Raw genomic sequence first — 22,311 nt, forward strand, 5'->3', positions numbered from 1 at the left:
GTTTACGAAAAAATGTTTCAAACAAAAGTTGGTTATTTTTTATAAGGAATATTTTTACTTTTAAACTTTTGTTCTATCTCTAACGGTTTACAAAATGGGTCCTACGAACTCAAGACCCAATTGACCTATGTTGCTCATTTACGAACTCGACTCACTTTTTACGTCATGAGTACGCTGTAAAAATTTCAGCTCAATATATTTTTTCATTTTTGAGCTATCGTGTTAGCAGACAGACGGATAGACGGATAGAACCGAAAATGAACTAATTAGGTGATTTATTAGGTGATTTTATATACACCAATACCAAAATTTTGTTCGTACCATCAATATTTTTAAGCGTTACAAACTGAGGACTAAACTTAATATACCTTGCATATTACATAAATGCATGGTATAAATATGTATTTAACAATCTCAGTAAATATAGATAGTTCAAACATTCATACCCAACTATGTGCATTATTTAAGTAATTAACACTATTATAGGTATTATTTTCACTTTTTTAGGAGCTATATTTACAGTTTTTGTATTCAGAAGCTTACTTACTGACGACATCCAAATTATCATAAAATTTAAGAAATTTTCAAGTTTCCATACAAGATTTAAAATTAAAAACAAATGATATTTTAATTTAATCACTTGTAATTATTTGTAAAAAATGTAATAATTACTAATAAATACATATAATTTCCTCATAAAACATCTATAAATGCAGATGAGAATCATTTTAAAGAAGTGTCAAGAGATGAGTTTCTGTATAAAGAGATGTATGTTATTTTACACCAGATTCACTTTTTCTTCATAAATATTCAAACTAAATTTATTGACATCAATACATGATACGAATACATAATCTGGACGAGAATCGAATTTGTTTTTTGCGTATCGATCAACACCTTTTGAGCGTAAGTGATGGTGACGAAATGTGGATACATTTCTTGACTATCAATACTAGTGTATTTTTACCATTTGTTTAAATTTTACCTTGTTTACCTTTTGTAATAAACCCCGGCGCAAGAGAATATGGGGCAGGGGTGAAAGTAGGGATGAACAATCGAAAATTTTCAAATATACCCAAATCTGATATCAAATAATAAAAGGGCATGATGTGTGCATTGAAAAACTGTAAGTTACATGAAAGTTAGTTAAGCTGTTTAAAAGTTTGCGAACTCTTTTAGCGGGGGATTATCAAATTTCATATAATTTGCTAGATACTTCTCATCTATTTCTATGCAACCATAATGTACCACAGCGAAGCGTGGCAAGTTACAGCTAGGGCTCTTGCTCTAAAAGTAGGGTTCCGCATCAAAATGATAAAGTCGACGAAATTGTCAAAATAAAGAGGATAAGTGATAAAGAGGATATGTGACTGCATATGAAGTAAAGGTTATAACACAATAAGCTTTAATTTTAATTGAAATTGCACAGCGGAGGGAGTGGTTTACAGCTAGTACTGCAATATTAAGGCTTTGGAGGTGCAACAATAAGATTTCTTTTAAAGAGCAAATTAACATTTTCAATCCATTTAAAAGAAATCACACAAATATAATTGTAACAATTTAAATACGTGTTTAATGGATATTAAAATAAGGATCTTTAGGGGCATGGTCAGATTACAGGCGATAACTGTAACTATAAACATTGTAAATCAGGCATGGGCGAGTTATTGTTAGTCGAAGTCAGCATTGTTATAACTTTATTGTGTACCTCTTTATCCAAGTCCGCATTATTCATAGAGTAGGAAACGAGACGGGTATAAGAATCTTCTACCTATCTCAGTTTCTCCAATAGTAATGATATAGCTAGAAAAAAAAGTTGTCTCTCTGTCTTACTCATATTTTTGGTTGTCACTGTCTTACTCGTATTTTAGTTAGAGAAGTCTGAGGGACTTCTGTAAGTCACGTTTGCCCATGCCTGTTGTAAATGCTACCCATATAGAAAAATTTAGTAAACGTTTGACATTTGAAAAGGCTCTAAGAAATTTTCAATTTATGATAATTTCAACATTCACTGTCTTTATAATCTATATGTTTCAACCTGTATAAAAAGTACAACACGATAAAACAGCATCCAATATCTCCTCCAATACTGTAACCATATCTATAAATTCACAAGTCCACACCTTTATCAATTAATAATAATAGTAATATTGTATATGTAAGTATACATTGGTTATATATAAGCATTCCCACACGTGATACGTACACAACATTAACATAGCACACACTATTTTAAACACATACTAAATCTACCTTTATAATATGATAATGTGACATATGTCATTTATGTAACATATATTATAATGCCTCCTAAATGTGTGTGTAACCAACCCTGATTATACGAATTCAAACAACCAACAACTGAACCGTACATGTCAAATATTATGCTAAACAAAATCTATTATATTACAAAAGGTTTCTCTAATTGTGAAGGAAGGGTTATATCTGCAAAGGACTTTGCATAGATGAAAAAGAAAAGTGGTAATCAATCACATACATAAATTAGAATCTGGAAACAAGTTTCCTTGATTTGTATAAGTGCATGCTACCATCATTACAGGATTACTCACGTTATTCGACACGAAAGGTTAAAGATAACCTACTTGATTTTAAGAAAATTTTGTTTCGAGGATAGATGGAGGCTTATTGGCTGTACCTTTTACGAAAATCATTTTTAATAAGCCGTCATTTAATAATGTGATCTTACAAGAAAACTTGGGTATTAAATGCAATTTAATTACGTCGAAAGTATAAAAATTAACATAGTGGGTAACCAGAAAAAATGGCATATAAGATCTGCTAGGTAAAAAAAATAAAACTTGGCTTATGGAATGAAAATATGTAAAAACTCAATCTGGACTTTCAGTCTCAAAACGTTATTTTAAAATAAAATGGACATTACCGGATATTTCTCGAATTTAACTTAATAATATTTTTGGAGTTCTTAGTACATATTAAAATTATGTATACATAACACGCATCTAAGCTATGCATGAATATATATATGCATGACTGTCTGTTGTTAGCATTAAATGTATATAATTATTAATTGTATGTTTATTGGATTTAATATTGTAGAATTATCTCGTTCATATAATTATGCTCTAATTTCCGGAATATGGACACATACAACAAGGCGAATTTATTTTATTTCTGCTCCCCATGCGGTTAAATCGTTTTCTATATCGGTAAAACAACGTGAAATAGATATAATTTTCGAATATCGATGAAAACAGCATTCAAAATTTATTCGATTTGAAATTAGGGCAGTAAAAGACATGAATAAGATAACTAATAGATAATTTTGTTTTTGAAACAAAGAACATGTTTGTTTGTTTTGTTGTTTCTCGAAATAAAAAGTCGTTTTACTACACTAAAAAAGGAAACATTTTTAATTTTAAATCGATAAAAAAAACACGTTTTTGTATGAAATTGTCACTTGAGTTTACTTAACTCCAATACACTAACCTTATTATTCTCTTTATCGCAGAAGTGCAAAAACTGTGTGCCGCGGTGATATTTTCGATGGCTGTTAAATTGATAAAGATGTAGTCTATTTGACAATGATGTAGGAAATAATTAAAAAAAGTCTACTTATCCAAGTCGCAAGAAAACGTTAAACCAAATAAATGAAATGCAGGAGGAACAGTTTGAGCAACATGGCTTTAGAGTGCTAAGTCCAAGAACAAGACTAAGAAAGGTGTGTCTATCACTTTAAATATTATTTCCATTTTCGTAGAAATTTCAAGGGTAAACGTTTGCTATAATTAAACTTTTTATTTCAATCGATTTACATTAAAAATCAATAAAAATCATAATTTAAATAGCAATTTCCTACAAAATCATCAATAATATTCAAATGAATACTTCAATACTAATAAAATTATTTACAATTGATTGACAACACAATCAATAAATCAATTACTTTTTTGTTTAAATAAACAAGTTATATTGAATAAATTTAACTAGAATAAAAAAACAAACTAAATTAGCATTATTTTTTCTAAATAAGTCAACTACTTTCAATTCTCTCTTTGATGATACAAATAATCTATTAGTAAGTTACCTTAATAATACAGTTCTATTTTTATGTTTTTTATTTTAAATTAAAACCGGAAAATAAAAAAAAATACAGATATTTAATTATTACTTTAAAAAAAACTTTTATTTTCTATTTTCACCGGATAAAAAAATTACATATATTGGTTGAAATATGCAAGAAGGATGTCATCAAAATCAGACAAACAACTTGTTTATTTGATTATACAACAATATTTGTGATTTCTAATTAATTATTATAATTGAAATTTATATTTACCATTTCATAATTGATTGAAAATTTGATATAATTCATGTCAATAACAACCGATTTCCTATTATTAAGTATATATGGCTTCATAGTTGTTATAAATATGCGTTTCTATTATGTAAACTAGTTTAAATCTACTGAAAATTTATTGGTATGACTGTGCTATTTTCTTTAAATGAGAACTTTCTGTAACTTTTGTTGCAGAAGGCAAATGGAAAAGGTAGATAAATATACGTACTTTAAGTATCTTAAAATACATTCAGATAATGCATTAGATTGCATTCACTGTGTTGCAGAAAATAAGAGAGGAATCATAACGTTAATTTGAAAATTTAAAAGGCAGTTTAAAAAATTTCAATTATTCGAAAACATAGTGGTCATCCATAAACTACGTAACGCTTTTTATCGTATTCTAATTTTTGTCTCATACGCTATTCTGCCTCATTTCAATTTTACAACCATTACTATTAATAACCGACTTTAACCAAAAAAGGATGAGGTTATCAATTCGACTGTTTATTTTTTTTTTCTATGTGTGTTCAGAACTTTCCTCAGAACTTTCGACTGGATGAACCGATTTTGATGATTTGAAAGCTGATGTTTCCCGTGTGGTCCCATTTCATTTTTGTCCAGTTCTAGCAACGACATAAATAAGAAAACCATAAAAGTCTTAAATTCGCATTAAGTATGCACGACAAGAGGACGAATTACTCAATACCACGCCAACCGATTTCGATGATTCATTTTTTAGTGACAAATTAGTTAGTGTACTTTAGATTTATTAAAAATCACAACAACAAAAAAACTTTTAACAAAAAGAAAGCCGGCTTCAAAGAAAAACTTTTCCAAAACAAATGAATATGCACTAAAAAGTAAAAAAATAACGAAAGTATATTAAAATTATTGTTATTTTTGGAGTAGGTGTCAGCCAAGCTAATGAAGCAAACTTTTCTATCAGAGTTGTTTCCTTGGCTGACGCCGACTCCAAAAATAACAATAATTTTAACTACAATATATTTTTTTTCATTTTAGTGCATATTAATTTGTTTTTTAAAAGTTTTTCTTTTGAAGTCGGTTTTCTTTTTGTTAAAAGTTGTTTTTTTCTTCCTTTATTATCTGCATGGCAACTATCTGTTGGAATATATTGTGCATATATTACTCTAATCAGATTCTTTTAAGTCTAATTTATTTTTAGCTTGAATTTGTTTATTTTTTAACAATTTAAATATAGAAGGTGAAATATTATTGGTTCAAAATAAAATAAGCCCTAAGATATATGCAATTAATGTGTTGCTTTCTATTACATTTAAATAATTACCAATTAAATAATAAATTATTATTATTATTGCAACCTTTCATTCAAATTAAATGATTTAAAAAATTTATCTTAATATTTAATACTTATATATGTTTATTTGTGTACAAAACCGTTTCTTGAACTTCAATTAAATGAAATTCGGACAAACTTTTTTTAATATATTATTTAAGTACGTACATAAAAAAATGCATGTTTACAATTCATTAAAATATATAAACAAATTAATAAGGCATATTACATCGAACACGACTTCCGTCTTGTTAATTTAACATAAATACATGAGAAAATATTGATTAACGACGACTTCCAAAGTAAATTATAATTAATATGCAAATTTTGCAATGTTTTCTTGCAAAGTTATTTTTTAGCATTATAAAATGAAGGCCTAAGTAAACAATTGATGTTTTTTGGTTCTAAATTTGGCAAATTCTCTGTTTAACTTACTCTAATTTTTCTCATCTTAGAAATACTTGATCCTCGAATATAATATAAAACTAATAACACAATACGTACACTAATATGATTTCCCTACTCTGTACAAACACTGTCAATTAATGGCAACATTAAAATCAATGTAAGAGCCGCAGAAAATTGATATTCTTTGATTGTGTTCATAAACCCAAATTCTCTCTCGCAAGGCAGACCTTAAGCTGACATTATGGTCGAATTGAGTCAGTCGTCCAGTGACTTAGTTATTTTAAAATGTTAAAGGTAAAACTGTAACTGCCAATTACCTCTAGATGCTAAATAGGATATCAATTCATGTTTTGGCAATATCAAATAATTCCAATATCATCTAATTTGATCTTAATAGATTTTTTTGGAGATTGTTAAAAATGCCAGCGTATGCGCACTAACTGTAAACGATGAACAATCTTAAAACCAATAGAGTCAAATCACCTGTATTTTACGAAAAAGTCAAAAAAAATTACATCATATCAATAATAAACGGAAGTCACAAGTGAGTACACAACTTAATTTTTTTTTTTTTTTAAATAAATGTGATAATTTTTAACAAAGTAATATTGTTAAAAAATATATTTACAGTTGGCCGAATCGAATTTATATAAAAATTTTTTAAATACATTTAATTTTTACCATTAAATTGTATCTAATATCTAGAGATAGATAGATACCCATAATATCGTCTAATAGTGTAATTAAATTCATTAAAAATATCACATAATTTGATCTAAATTTTTTTAAGGTGTTTGAATTAACGATTGTAACAAAAATTGCTAAATATAATTTCAAGTAAAAAATTGTCACCTAGATTTCTTAATTTTTAGTTTAATAATAACTATTCTAATAAAAAAAATTATTTGTAATAAAGTAAAAGAAATTATAGTAGATTTGTCAGCCTAGGGCCGGATCAACTGCAGCCAAAGGTTTCCAAGTGCCAAAAATCCACCAGAATAAAGCATATTTGATCATTTTTATTTTGTACTTTAATAGAATAAGTATAATTTGGACAGTCGAGTTGAAAATTATATATTTTTACCCAACTGGCAAAGAGTGGTTATGTTTTTCGCGTGTATCTAGTATATATGTATGAATATTTGTTTGTAAATTTCTTTTCACCTAGTATTTTCCGAACGACTTGATGGTCAATTAAGGTATCGTTATACTCGTATTAAAAATCCAAGCGATCTTAGATAGGAAAAAATACGAAATGGCGCTTTATTCGGTGCAAAATAGTACCTAATACGTTAGTTAAAAAAATTAACCAAATCTATCGAGTAGGGTATTCAAATAATTAGGAATAATAAGGTGCTTATAAAAATTTAATATCGTTATCGTAAGTCGTAAATTAAATAAATAATTTAAAATATCAAAAGCTCGACTGAAAACAAAATAAGTGTTTACCTTTATTCTTTTTACTTTTACTATATCGTAAAGTTGATGGTGTACGATAAATCCCAGGTCGTGCAACATAAGAAACAGCTCGTTTTTGTGATAACGCTGATTTTCTTCGACGTACAGGTCGTTTTTTCGGTACTGGTGATACACCTAATGGTACACATTCAATATCACTATAATCTAATAACACATCACTATCATCATCTTCCTCTGGTTCATAATTACTGGATGACGTTGATACATTATCCGATGAACGCGATTCATCACAATCACTAACACTATCAGTTTGTTGGGTTTTTGAGGACGTTGAAGGTGGTTGAATATCCGCAACAAAGAATTCACGTAAACTACACTTTTTACCATTCGAATAAAAATCACTTGTAATGTTACTATCATCTTCATCGAAAACTTTTTCTTTCGTCGAATTCTCCACATTCGATTTAGTTTCGATAATTTCAGAACGTTCTGATGAGAAGTTATAAATTTCTTCATCTTTACTTAAGCTAATATTATCGATTCGTGATTTTCGACCAGACATAGTTTCCGATGGGACATTATCATAGAAATCTCCCGCTATACTTTCATATAAACTAGAATTTAGCGTTTCGTAATTAGGTTGTGATTCTGTTTCTTCTTCTTTACGATACTCACGAATTTCTCGAACTGTCAATTTAAATGATTGTTTCTTTCGTATGGAAGTTTTACGTTTTTCTGGTGGTACAAATATCATAGGATCTAATTTTAAATTTTTCAAACATCGAGGTGGTCGATTTACAATGACTTGATATAAATCGGTTCGTGGGGGAATGACTTTCTTTTTAAACGATCGCCCAGAATTACGATTTCCTTTTTTGCTACGATTACTGGTTCGTTTATTAAAATCAGTTTTACTTTCAATTACCATACTCGTTCGTTTAAAGTAACCATCACGACTAACCGATAATTTCGGTTTCGGTCGTTTACTACGAAAGAAGCCACCCCGACTAGATGATGATGGTACATTACTGGAAGACGAATCCGTTAATTTTGGAATGGAAATTGAAAACGAGAACCCTGAATCTTTACTCGAAAACATATTCGAGGATGTGGTTTTAGTTTCACTGTTTTGTGTACTCGAAGACAACGTTCGACTTACGGCACCTGAAGAACTATTCGTGGATGATTTCTTTGGGTAATGAGTTTGTAATCTATTTATTAAAGGATCATCACGCCTTTCTTTTAGTCCACTGTCTAAAGAGTGATGTATGGTTGTTTCATTCGATTGAGATGACGATCGTGGTAATTCTAAACTTCGAGGTGACATTACCATAGGAGCATCCATCCAAATTCGACCTAGACTAACACTTAACGAACACATTTCATCATTGCCACCTGACGCTTCTGAAAATAGCACCGAACTTGAAGACGTTGTTGGCCGATTTCGTCGTCGAAATGTGGGTGATTTGTTTAACTTCATAACTTCGATGGAATCACCCCAGGGAAAGAGTTCAACCGCTGAGTCATTACTAACTTTTCGACTTAGATTATTTTTATCCGAATTGAAATGTTGTTTATCACTGCCATTTGTTGTAACTGTTACAACCGAAGCCGGTTGTTGAGGCACACTTAAAGAAGTTAAATGTTCTTCCTCATCTGCCGCTGGTATGTAAATAACCGTTCGTTCAGCACCTTTCACCGTTGAAACTTTTGGTTTATTTTCCGCAACCTTAACTCCTTTTAACCATTGTCCGTAGGGAACAATTTTAGGTTGCGGTTCCACAACCGAGTGAAGGTTACTGCTACTTCCATTATTTTTGCTTGAAGTAGTCGGTAAATCTTCTTCAGGTACTTCTTGTACAATACTCACAATTGGTTTAACAATTGCTGTAATCTCATGAGGATCATCGCAAAGTGCTTCCAATTGTTTCTGATGATGCTTTTTCTTACCACCTCGATCCAAATAATTTTTACGAATGGAAATTCGTTTAAATGAATCACTACGTTTGAATGATGATTCCTTTTCTTTTTTCTTTCGTCCGCCACCCATAAGGCGACGGATATTTTCAAATGTGATCGGTTTCATGTTGTGTGGTGATTTTTTGGTCAAGTACCCATCATTATATTGGTTAGAATTTTTCGATTTTCCATATTTATTTCTGTATATTTTAAGAGAAAAAGAATACAAAATTAATAAAAAGGAATGGAAAATTGAAAAATTTTCCTTGGAATGTTACGATATACGTAAAGCTCACTTTTTATAAATGATGCTTCACAATAATTAAAACTACAAATACTTGATTTAAAGTTGTTTACTGTTTTTTAGAGTTTTTCCTACATCTGGTAACAACCATTATAGGGCATATGTCAATGTCATTTAGGTGCTTTTGTAGAAGAGAATTATTGTGGCTCCATGTATCCTAAATAATTATCGGGATAAGCTCTAAAATTTGTCTTTTAGATAATAGTATAAGTTATTTAGATTACGAAAAAAATTCCTGATCAACTTGTTAAGTTTATTAATATTTCTTATTTTTTATTAACATTTTTTAATTAAAAATTGATACTTATTCGTTTTAAATAATTTTCAAAAAACAAATATTAAAATATCAAACCAATAATTTATTATCAAAGTAAAGTAAACAGTATTTTCGATAGTTTGATTAAAATAACATGATATGTTTACTGTGTTATACTTGGATTTGTTAATGCAGTTCTTTACAGTGTGTTTTTATTCCAGTTGTCATTTTATCATTAGTATTTACTCATAGACCCCCCCCCCCTCTATCCGACGTTGATTTTTCATACGAAAATTTCGTTTAGATTTGTGTAAACCATCTTCCGGTATACTTCGTCTAGTGACTAGGTCATTACCTGGTAGATCCACTTACTTGCCACAAGTCAAAAATTTGTGCGAGCGTAGCACTAATGTAGTGTAACAACACTGGGAAAAGGCTATTCAAATTTGTATATAGAGTGCCAAGCAAAAGTTGTCAGATATTCATCAATTTTAAACAGAAGGAAATTAAAATTTTGTCGCGTTCATAAGTACTAATAAAAAATTAAACAATCAAAAACTCGACGTTAAATAAAATCTGAAAAGAAAGAAACAAGTCCAGTAGTTTACATAGACACCTTAACAATCAGGGGACATTATAGGAAACATTTGAGCCAGTCTAGATTTAAATGGGCCCCGACTGTTTAAGCCGTTATGTAAACTGCTCAACTTGCTTCTTTCTTTTCAGATTTTGTTAAACGCAGTCGGGTTTTTTATTTTATTAATTATTTATTTTGTTTTAGACTTTTTTTATGATCTATGCCCACACAAATATTTTAACTCTTGCAAATAAGTTTTAATAAATGTATACTCAATGTCAGAAAAAATGCTCGTTTTAAAACATTCTAAGTGTTACTATTATAACATAACATATGATGAGTACGCTTAGAATGTTTTAACTGTAGCATTTTTTCTGACAGTGAGATAAGTTAGTTTAATACCTTAGAGGTAAAGTGGTAAATTATATACAAAACACTCGGTATAAATATATTACAACATAATACATTGCATAGAATCATGATGACTACCTCAACGGATTACTACCATTATTTAACGGCTACAATGCAACATGATATGTTTAGTAAGGTAGTAAGAAGAATACATACACATATATACATAAACAACAACAATAACAACATCAAGAACGAAAACAAACAAACGATGATAACATTTTAAACAAGAACAATATATAACAACAGAACATAACAAACCAACAATGTAAACATTTTATTAACATAATCAGAGGGAATTTCTTCACCAAAGAGTAAAATAATAATATGAAGCACACATGAAAAGATACGTTATAAAACAAATGAATATATACAGTATGGTATCATGAAAGAAAGGTAACCATAGACGTGTCGGATAGAGAGCATCAGATTTCAATTTATTATTAAAAAATAAGAAATATACTTATTTGAAACAATAGTAAATTATCAGTACCCAAAATGCTCAGTAGTTGGTAAGTGATAAATGATGATGATTGTGACAATACCATAATAACTTCGGCTATCTTAAAGTATTACTTTCATAGGAGTAGTATATAGAAGAATGGGCTTTTGTCCTAAAATTTTCTTATTGCTTCAAAAGACGTTCCTTACCGAGCCATAAATGTTGTGTGAAATCGTTTAATAAACCTGATTTTATAATTTTTGGGCTCAAAAGGTCATCCCAGTTTATCTTATAAACTGAGTTTTATCTAATTCTGGGACAAAAATTTTTCACGATTTTTTTGTAAGGGGTACTTGCCCTTAAGAAAATGGCAAAAAATCGAGACAAATTTTTGGTTTCTGATTTCGATTAAACTCAGTATATAAGATAATTTTGACCCAAAAAACACAAAAATCGTTCATTTAACAATTGGAGGAACACATTTCAAGATAATTTCAAAAATTGATTCAAAATATCGTTTTTCTCAGAAATTATCCGCTCAATCGTTAAATAAACCTGATTATTTTAATTTGTGTGTCAAAATTACCTTATAAACTGAGTTTTATCAAATTCCGGAACAAAAAAACTGTCACGACCTTTAAGAAAATTGCAAAAAATCGAGCCAAATCCTTACTTTCGCATTTATAATATATAGGGATGACCTCTTAAAACACCTTCAGACTTTTTGTGACACATTGTAGAAATCCTTACAAAACTAACTTTTATTAAACTACCACAAATCATACACCATGTATATTATTTTAAATTTTAAATTTTTGAAAGAATGTTGAACGGTACCTAATAATAATCTATAAGCCAATATAATAATAATAATAATAATAATAACAATATAACCTATACTTGATACTGATTGAATTGTATTTGATATTTTTGCATAATTCAATGTATTTAATGTACCTATAACAAACAATTGATTGAATATTTGAAGTGGAAAGGAATGTAGTTTTAAATTATCAATAAATCAAAATATTACTTAATTATTTTATTATGTATATTTCAACAAAAATTATTCTTTTGTAAATTAAAATTTAATCTATGTTTAGAACCAATACTATATAGTTTATCTAAAGAAAAGTTATGAAATATATATAAATAATAATTTTTTTGGAATTCAATATGTCCATTGAATGCTTATTGAATGAATTGAAGCGAAGCGTTTTTCTGTTTTCAAATACTTTTTTGAAAATAGAATACATTTGACAAAAATTGATTTTAAAACTGAATTAGATAATATTTTCTTAAAATCGATTTCATAGTTTTCGAGAAAAGTGAAAAGCTTATTTCTCTTATTTCACGTCAAAAAAATGCAAAGTGTACAAAAAAAGGGGAACTATTTTTTTTTCCTCAGTGATAAAGCCTTTTATTCCGAAAAAAGAGCCCATACTTTCGGAAAAATGTTTATCATAGCCTATACTTATTTTACATTCGTTAATCATAAATGCGTGAGCGCTAGAAGGCAAGAAAAGCCCAAAGTTTGCCTGCTTGGAAGTGGTAGGTTTCGTAGTCTCGGTAGTAGCTGCAGTCACGCTTATGCTAATTTCAAGTCTTGATACAGATCAATTTTTATACAGATGAAAATATCTCATTCTCTCGGAATCATCCATAGATGGAAATCAAAATTGATAAACGTTTGAGGCGAATGGAGAATTAAATTGTTGATTTTTTTAGAAATTGATGAGCTGCCATGCGCTGTGTGGTTTAGTTGATTCCCTAAGAACGGAGATTTTTATTTCACTACCTCGTAAATATTCAAATTGAACACAAAAAAGTAAACAAGCATAACATTACACTTAAACTCGAAAGACAATTTATTGACAAAAACATCTTTCCACACTGTAAGAAATTTTTGTGGATAGTTATGGCGTGCAATTCAAGGCACCCACTGGTTAGCGATATCCACAATACTTCTGGTGGATATCCTTTTTCAATACTGTAATATTACTTATGCTGACCTACATACTATCGTATCTGTCTTTATACTTATATACCAGCATCATTCATTTCTTAAAGTGTAAAAATACAAAATCGAAACTAAGGATAAAAGTAAGCATGCCAGAGACAGAAATATAAATCAGCACGCGTCTAAACTTTATTGACATCTCATTGGTAATAATCATACAACAGATATGATTATGACAAACCAAGAAATATTTACCAAAAATTCTTTTAAACCTTAAAATTTGGAAACCAAACATCCAAGTACAAGTAAAAGATAAAAACGATTTATGAAATAAAAAGTGTACCTTTCAACCGACAGTAACCCGACACAATCCATTGAATTCGATTAATTTAAAAATTTTATACACATAGATATTTTACTCTAAATAATAAAATAATTACATTTATTTCAAAATATACCTAATTATGAGATTAACAAGAATCTTATTATAACTAACTACATAAAAAAGAACATATTCATGCGCAATACTTTACAAAAACTTTTTATAATTGAAAAATACAATTATTGTGTTAAACCGCAATAAATTGTACTTTAATTTTTATTATTTACATTGCAATTAAACATATGTACTTTTTACCTCCATATAAAAACGTATTTCAAAATAAATAGAGATTTTCAATAAACATTAGTTGCAAGAAATTAATATACCTAAACATTAGTGGGGATAAATTGAGGTTATGAATCGGGCCAAAATTTATCACACTTTTTTATAATTATACGTTACATTTTTTTCCAGAATTTCATCTCAATTTCTTACTTTTTCGAAAAGTTATAAGAGAAAGTTCAAAATATGAGGTTCATTCGGTTTTCTTGAGATTTTGAGGTTATTTTGCTATTTTCACGATTCGATAGCAGGCAAAGTGGATGCAGACATTTATAACAAGTAATTATTTTTTTATCGGCCTCAATCCGATCAATAGAAGCAGTGATATTCAAGAAAACGTCACCAAAGAAAACAATGTAGAGATGAAACCCGCGTGTAGCAGAACATGTGGATCGTTCCGTAACGGGAAAACTCCTTTTCTCTGTTTTTTACAACGAAGGAAATCTATGTAATTTAAATTAGTCATTTCTCAAAATTTTGCGAATTATAATCAAAATCCGGTAGATTTAAACAACTAAAGAGTCCATTTTTTAATAAAATAATGTTACATTTTACTAAACATCAATATTTTAATTAAAACTTAAAAAGTTTTTCTATAACTAAATCAGAATATATTTGCTTGTATGTCTCGGCAGTCGGAAGTTATGTGAGTATTCATACAAGTTTTTTTTGTTCAGTATAAAAAAATAATCATTTCACTAACAGATTATTATTACTATATACTTGTCTTTTATATTCTAATTAAAATATAAAAAAAAAAGTCTTTATTTAATTATCAAGTTTTCTTGTTGACTCTTCTCTACTAATCCATTGCCTGACTGATATATGTTTACAATTACAAGAAAAACAAATTAAATTATTGTTTATACTTATACTAATGATTGGTTTATAATTAACGAATGATAAACTACACAGTGGCTCAAAAGTTACTTGGTCAATTTAAATTTCATTTTATTTCAAAATGGTTTCAAATCAATTTTGCTCCTTGTTCTAAATTCATTCAATTTCCAAATAGCTTATTTCTTTTACGATTACCAACAAATTTTGTTGAAAATTTTTTTCAATAATCCATAACGTAAATACATTGGTTTTTTCAATCGACAAATATCAAATTTTGAAACATCTTAAATGCATTAGATGTTAAATTTACAGAAAACGTATTAATTATGATTAATGAAGTAAAATTTATTTTTACAACTTTGCTTATAATAAATATTTCCATTTTACTAACAAAACATAAATTGAGATTATGTTAAAAATATAAATTGAGATTTTGCAAATTATTACGCTGCCCAATCTGCTCCATTATTTTGCATTCAACAAAACAGTTATTCTTTTTACACTCACAAAAATCCGATAAAAATTTTATTGCTCGAATCTACGTTGAATGTTTCGTGATTTAATACACAATTTGAAAAAATAACTTTAACTGTTTAATCAATTTAATAAATGCAATGCTTCGTTATTTTATTACAACTTCCTCAGGCTCTTCATAAATCATGGAGGTGTAGTGATATTTTCAAAAAGTAACATTAATAAATATGTGAAAGAAATTGAGTTAAAAAGCCTATACTTGGAAATTCATTTCGAATGTGCGGGTATAGTGTATAAGAAAAATAAAGAAAAATTATTATTAGTGACTATTTACCGAGCCCCGGATGGGGATATAACATTGTTCGAACAAAACTTTGTTCGACTTTTAGAATATTTAAGGTCAGAAAAAAACAATGTCATCGTTTGTGGTGATTTAAATATTGATTATTTGAGTGAGACTACAGCTAAACGGCGATTGTTAGATATTTTAAATTCGTACAAATTAAAAAATTTGGTATCAGAACCAACTCGTACAACTACATCTACCAGCAGTTGTATCGATTACATGATTATTAATAATATAGATTATTATAATTATTATAAAATAGCTAACATATCGACGTGTATATCGGATCATGACAAAGGTCAATTTCTTGAGCTGTGTATAAATGAATTTGAAAATGACAATTGTGTAAATAATATTTATAAAAGAGCATTCACTTATTCAAATATGCAGTATTTCACTTGGTTGTTAAATTCTGCTGACTGGAATAATGTGTATGCGTGTGTTGATATTAATAATGCTTACAATGCTTTCTGGCAAATTTTTCAATTTTATTTTGATGTTAGTATACCAATAAAAAAAACTCAAAACAAAATAAATAAAAAAAATGACTGGATTAATTCCGACATAATACAGGAAAGTGAGAGGTTAAAAAACTTATACGATTTAGCCCAGGCTAGTAACAATAGCCGATTAATGCAAGCATACAAACAACAAAAAAATGAGTATAAAGGCAACATTCAAAAAGCAAAATCTGTGCTATTTAAGCACAGAATGCTTGAATGTAGCAATCGCACTAAAGAACAATGGTTAATTATTAACGATTCTTTAGGCAGAAAGAGGCCTAATAACGGGGAAATTAAGTTAATGAGTGAGGATGGTTCGTTATGCACTGATAAAAAAGATAATGCAGAAACTTTCTGCAAATATTTTGCAACAGCTGCTATCGAAAAACTCCGACAAAACCACAATAATGATTTGGTAGAAAATCAAATATTAATGTGCCTTAACATTAAATCGTTCTTTATACGACCAGTAGTTAAGTTAGAATTGATTAATATTATTTCATCAATGCAGAACAAATTTTCATGTGGAGTTGATGAAATACCTATTAAACTTATAAAAGAAAACTTATCCCAATTAGCGGAAGTGCTAGTTTATATTTACAATCTATCTTTTGAATGTGGGATATTTCCTGATATTTTAAAAATCAGTATGATAAAACCAATTTTTAAGAAAGGTGAAATGTCGAAGCCTGAAAATTACCGACCTATATCTTTACTACCGCAATTTGCTAAAATTTTAGAAAAAATCATGTACAATAGACTCTCTGAGTTTTTAGAAACGGAAAACATCTTGACTAAATGCCAACATGGATTCCGACCCAAACACTCTACTTGCTCTGCAAGTAATGAATTTGCGCATCATGTTCTAAAAGAACTTGATAAAAAAAGATATGTTTTATCACTATTTTTTGATTTAACTTCAGCCTTCGACATGGTAAATCACAGGTTTTTGTTAAATAAATTAGAAGGTCTTGGGATAAGAGGACTTCCACTTTCCTGGTTTATGTCCTATTTAGATAATAGAAAAATAATAACGGATGTTGAAGGTATAAAATCAAGCCCACTCTGTGTCAACATTGGAGTTCCACAGGGCTCAAATCTTGGACCATTATTGTTCTTGACCTACATAAATGACCTTCCGTCCTTTATACAGTATGGTAAATTATTAATGTATGCAGATGATACCTCTGCGATATTATCTTCAGATAATATACATAGTTTAATGAATGAAATGAATATTGTAATACAACAATTTGCTGATTGGTGCAAAAATAATCATTTAATTATAAACATGACTAAAACAACATTTTTAGTTTTTAAAAATAAAGTTATTGATGCATCAATTATTACGTCATCAATAAAATATCCGATTACGCAAGTAAGCGAAATGAAATTTTTAGGTATAATTCTGGATGAAGGTATGAAATGGAATCGACATGTGGATACAGTGTGTAAAAAGTTAGGCACGGCTTATTTTTATATAAAAAAAATTAAAACAAACTCATAACACTGAAGCTTTATTGGCTGTGTATTATGCGTTTGTATATGCTGCCATGCAGTATTGTGTAATATTATGGGGACAATGTTCAGATTGTACACGAATATTTATACTACAAAAAAGAATTATTCGGCTCATGTTTAATCTTGATTATCGAGAATCATGTGTTAATCATTTTAAGCGGAATAATTTGCTAACATTTTATGGCATTTATTACTACGAGCTATTAATATTTATCAGAAAAAATTATCAAAACCTACCACTTAGAAATGAAATACATGATTATAACACTCGTCATAATAATGATTTGCATATTGCAAACTACAGATTGCAAAAGTTCAAAAACTCTCCGGAAATTATTGGAAGTGAATTGTACAATAATCTTCCCGGAGAGTTAAAAAACATAGAGAGCATGCCAAAATTTAAACGTGAGCTGAAGAAGCATATTGTAACGTCGTGCCCATACAGTTTAATTTAATTTATTTATAGTTTAATTTAATTTATTTAATTTTCATGTTGACTATACCTATGTACGTTTGTATCTTATGGTGAAAATAAATAATAATAATAATAATAATAATAATAATAATCCTCGCGATCTTTATAAATCAACAAAGAACTTCTTGGAAAAACTAATCAGTCATTTTTAATATGCAAATTAAAATTATCTACGAACTATACTAACTATCTACGTCATATTTTTCTTCAAACAAATGTATATTTTACAAATAAAAGTAAGTATGTACAGAAGTTAAAAGTGCGAACAGCTGTCGAAAGATATTTTAAAATGTGTATACAATTTTATAACAAATGTACCTCGTTTTTGACCTTATTTCCGAATAATACAATAACTTATATAATAAATTTTAACTATAACTGTTTACATGTTATTTATAAGTGGATAGAAGAGAACACATGTTGTGTAGAAAATTGCAAAAAAAGAAATAGGTGAATTACATAATGTTCTACTGTTTAGATTAAATTATATCTGAAAAACTATAATTTCACTGTTAAAAGAGTAATTCTGGTTTACAAACCCTAGATAAAATTTATCATTAATAATCAGATTATTATTTCTCTGAGAAAACAACCACACACAAACTTTATGAGACTTTCCTCTCAATGGACAACAAGAATATAACGATTAGTTTTGGAGTTATATTTATTTAGCTCGTCTAATAAAATAACAATTTTCAGTTTTATTTCATTAAAAGTAGTAGTTAATGAAATTTCAAACAAGAGTTCTATTTGAAAGGTATTTGCGTGATAATATGCGTGGTAGTGAAAAATCTGAAGTGAAATTTACAAAATTTAAAAAAACCCCGACAAATTCGATTTATTCCTTGTAAACCGATTTTTAACTTTGCTATAAAATATTCTCAAGGTGATTCGACCGTTTAGGGGCTACGATGCCATTGAGAAATACACAGACGCACAGATAAACACTTTAAACTTATAACACTCCTTCTTAAATCAATATCAAAGTGATGGTCAAGGACATCAGATGAGATGAAAAGGATACTTAGAGAGCTATCATTTTTGGGACAAATTTTTGCAAATATTTTAATTGAAATTGAACTATTTGAATTGACCTTGTTCTTTTGAATTATTGTTTTAAATTACCTAATTATTTTACATTTAACATAATTGAATACTGTGCACATCAAGAGAAGTGGAGGCTATGCAGACGTGTTTTTTACTTTTAAGTCCAATGAAACGGGCTGGTATCAGGTTAGTTTCTTCATAAATTTTCTGGTATAATATCCGTTAAAAATCAAAATCTATTTCCATCAGGGACATTTAAATACTACAGAACATACATAGAATATACCACAATAATTGCACTCAAAACGACCGCATAGCTTTCAGTAAGCAATGATAAAATTTAAAACAGAATGGTTTGTAATTGTGTCACTGAATACAGAGTTTCATAATCAAAACCAAAACTACCAAATATATGTTAACTAACCCTCCTAATTATTGTTTACAACAATTGTTCGGTCACCATACCAAATGAACACACATGTACGACCATATGATTAATTAAACCATATAATTACAATCAATATTGAATTCAAATATTTAGGGCACATATTAGTGTATGCAAACTAATTAAAAATGTAAATACAAAATGCAAAATACAAGATATATTTATATTTGTTGAATGTCCACTGTCCTGATCAAAAACGAAGGGTTTTAAGAAGTTAAAACTCATGGACCATATTTCAAAAAGATGTCACTGTATAGATATGGATCAAATTTTAACTGTTTTGTCCAGTAAATTCGAAGAAGATAAGCCGGGACAGCTACCAGATAGACAAGTACGAGAATCATCCTAAAAGCGTCTCATTTTGGAGAGAAATGTCAAAAAAATAATAATGTAATTCTCAAAACATTACGAAGCTATTAGAGAAGCGAAATAATGAAAAATGGGACAAAAAATATTAAGAAATGCTACTTTTTAGACGCGAGAGTCGAAATAATTCGATCAAGGCGCGACAATCTTAAAATCTTAAAATAGAAACTGGAATGTTATAGCCTCAAAAGTTGCATTTGATAATTAAATGATTAAATAATATAACGAGTCCTGATATCGTGGGTAACTGCGAAAGTCGTTTCTAGAATAACACAATTAAGTCTTTCGTCTAAAATGGTGTGCGAATAACAAAAATAGTACATGGTTTCCATAGAAACGGCTTATATGTTATAGTTATGGGTGCTGTAAAATAACAAGTCAGTCCTCTATGACGCAGTGCTAAAAGTGGATGTTGAATTATTGTTAAATATATTGATTCTTAATTAATATATTTGAAAACCAAGATTGTAAATTGATTTCAGGGGAACAATTAGTGTACCTTTGTGTTCAACATTAAAATATCGCAAAGTTTTTAAAGAATTTATTTAATGATGTTTGATTGTATCGAACCAGAGGGTAGGACCTTACAATAATTTGATTATTTTTTGTTACAATTTATCTCATATTTCAAATAAATTCACAAATGTTTTAAAATATCTATGGCCAACAGGTTGATTGATTTCTTAACGGGTTACAATCTAGTGTTTATTTTAATTACTAACTTAATAAAAGGTGTCATATTTGAAGGTTATATCATTTATTATGGACCACAATACATGACGGCCACCATTAGCAAGACATGTTAGGTAGTAAAATGTTTTGTTATTTTTTTTTTTTTTTAGGTAAAAAAAATCTGAACACGTAAGAAGGTATTATTTATTTTATGCAAACACATTTTTTTCTTACATTGTTGATGTGATAATTATTAATTTTTCCAATGATTCATCATTGTTTATTGTTCAACCAGATGTGAAATTTTCCCAAACATGTTACACAATCATGAAATGCGGTGTGGTGTGGCCTTACATTATCTTGATTTTTTTATAAATAAATAAAGAAAAATTATGTTTTTTTTTGTGTTTATTAAAATATCTGAATAGTTATTATATTTGGTTGCGTAAAAATATGTATTTTATCCATATAAAAATAAAAAACAATTCTATTATTTGTATTACTGTTATATAAAACTGTATAATGTTTTCACCTGCGTCTGTTTGTCTGTTTGTGTGATTATATGTCGCGTATTGTTCGTGTGTTTATAACAACATAAAAAAGAATTTCGCACTTAAATGTTACTTATGTTTTTATGTAATCAATTAATTTATCTCAATTGTTATCATTATGTCAACAGTTACAGCAAAAACCAGTAAACTCCATTACGATTTTTATTTCACGAGTTAGAAATCAGGTTAATTGAAATTACAGAGGAATACAGTGAGTTAAAAATTAACGCCTTTTGACAAATTATGTAATAAATTTAAGAAGACCAGAATTTCGAATTCATCGAAAAGTCTTTAATTAATGTTAGCCAAGACTGGAACAATACAAAAAAAATTCTCAAAAAAACCAAATGTTGTTTGATATGTTTGATATGCTAAGCACGCTATAAAAATTTCAGCCTGATATCTCTTTTCGTTTTTGAGTAATCGTGATGACAGGCGGACAGACGACAGACAGACAACCGCAAATGGACTAATTAGGTGATTTTATGAACAACTATACCAAAATTTTGTTCATAGTATCAATATTTTAAGCGTTACACACTTGGGACTAAACTTAGTATATCTTGGTATATTTCATATACATGGTATAATCATTAATGCGATTTTTTTGATAATAACGGAAAAATGTGTTAGAAAAAAGAGACGTCTCTTTATAACAACAAAACTAAATTAAATTTTTCATAACACGGAAATGAAATATGAACCATTTTGGAAAATATTATAAATGTTCTCATTATTTCGCATTGCTCATGAAAATATTTGCATAATATGTATATGCATGAATAAAATTTTTGCAACATTTAACCAAAATTTTTTTTAAAATTAATTTACATATTTAACTAATATTTGTTTTAATTCATTTGTTTACCACCTGGAGGGTATCATTACTCTTTTTGTTACAAATTTATAATAATTCATCTATTTATTTGTGCCATCACGATACCCACAAAAAATAGTGTTCACCAAATATTTTCCTTTAGGCAGAGAGAGGACCATACAAACTAATAACATAGTCTTCAAATAAACCCATCATCA

The 22,311-nt window shown here is 28.6% G+C and overlaps 1 protein-coding gene across 2 annotated transcripts in view; it reads right to left on the bottom strand.

Moving 5' to 3' along the window:
* Positions 1-9,503, bottom strand: part of LOC123296426 (disco-interacting protein 2) — a 112,458-nt gene extending 102,955 nt beyond the window's left edge. For both annotated transcript variants that reach the window (XM_044877893.1, XM_044877892.1), the window contains exon 1: positions 7,494-9,503. In XM_044877893.1, coding sequence (XP_044733828.1) covers positions 7,494-8,943 — 1,450 coding nt within the window. In that variant the 5' untranslated portion in view covers positions 8,944-9,503. The remainder of the gene's footprint in view (positions 1-7,493) is intronic.
* Between the last annotated feature and the right edge of the window lie 12,808 nt (positions 9,504-22,311).

The sequence above is a fragment of the Chrysoperla carnea genome, chromosome 3, assembly GCF_905475395.1.
Source record: "Chrysoperla carnea chromosome 3, inChrCarn1.1, whole genome shotgun sequence".
Taxonomy (NCBI): domain Eukaryota; kingdom Metazoa; phylum Arthropoda; class Insecta; order Neuroptera; family Chrysopidae; genus Chrysoperla; species Chrysoperla carnea.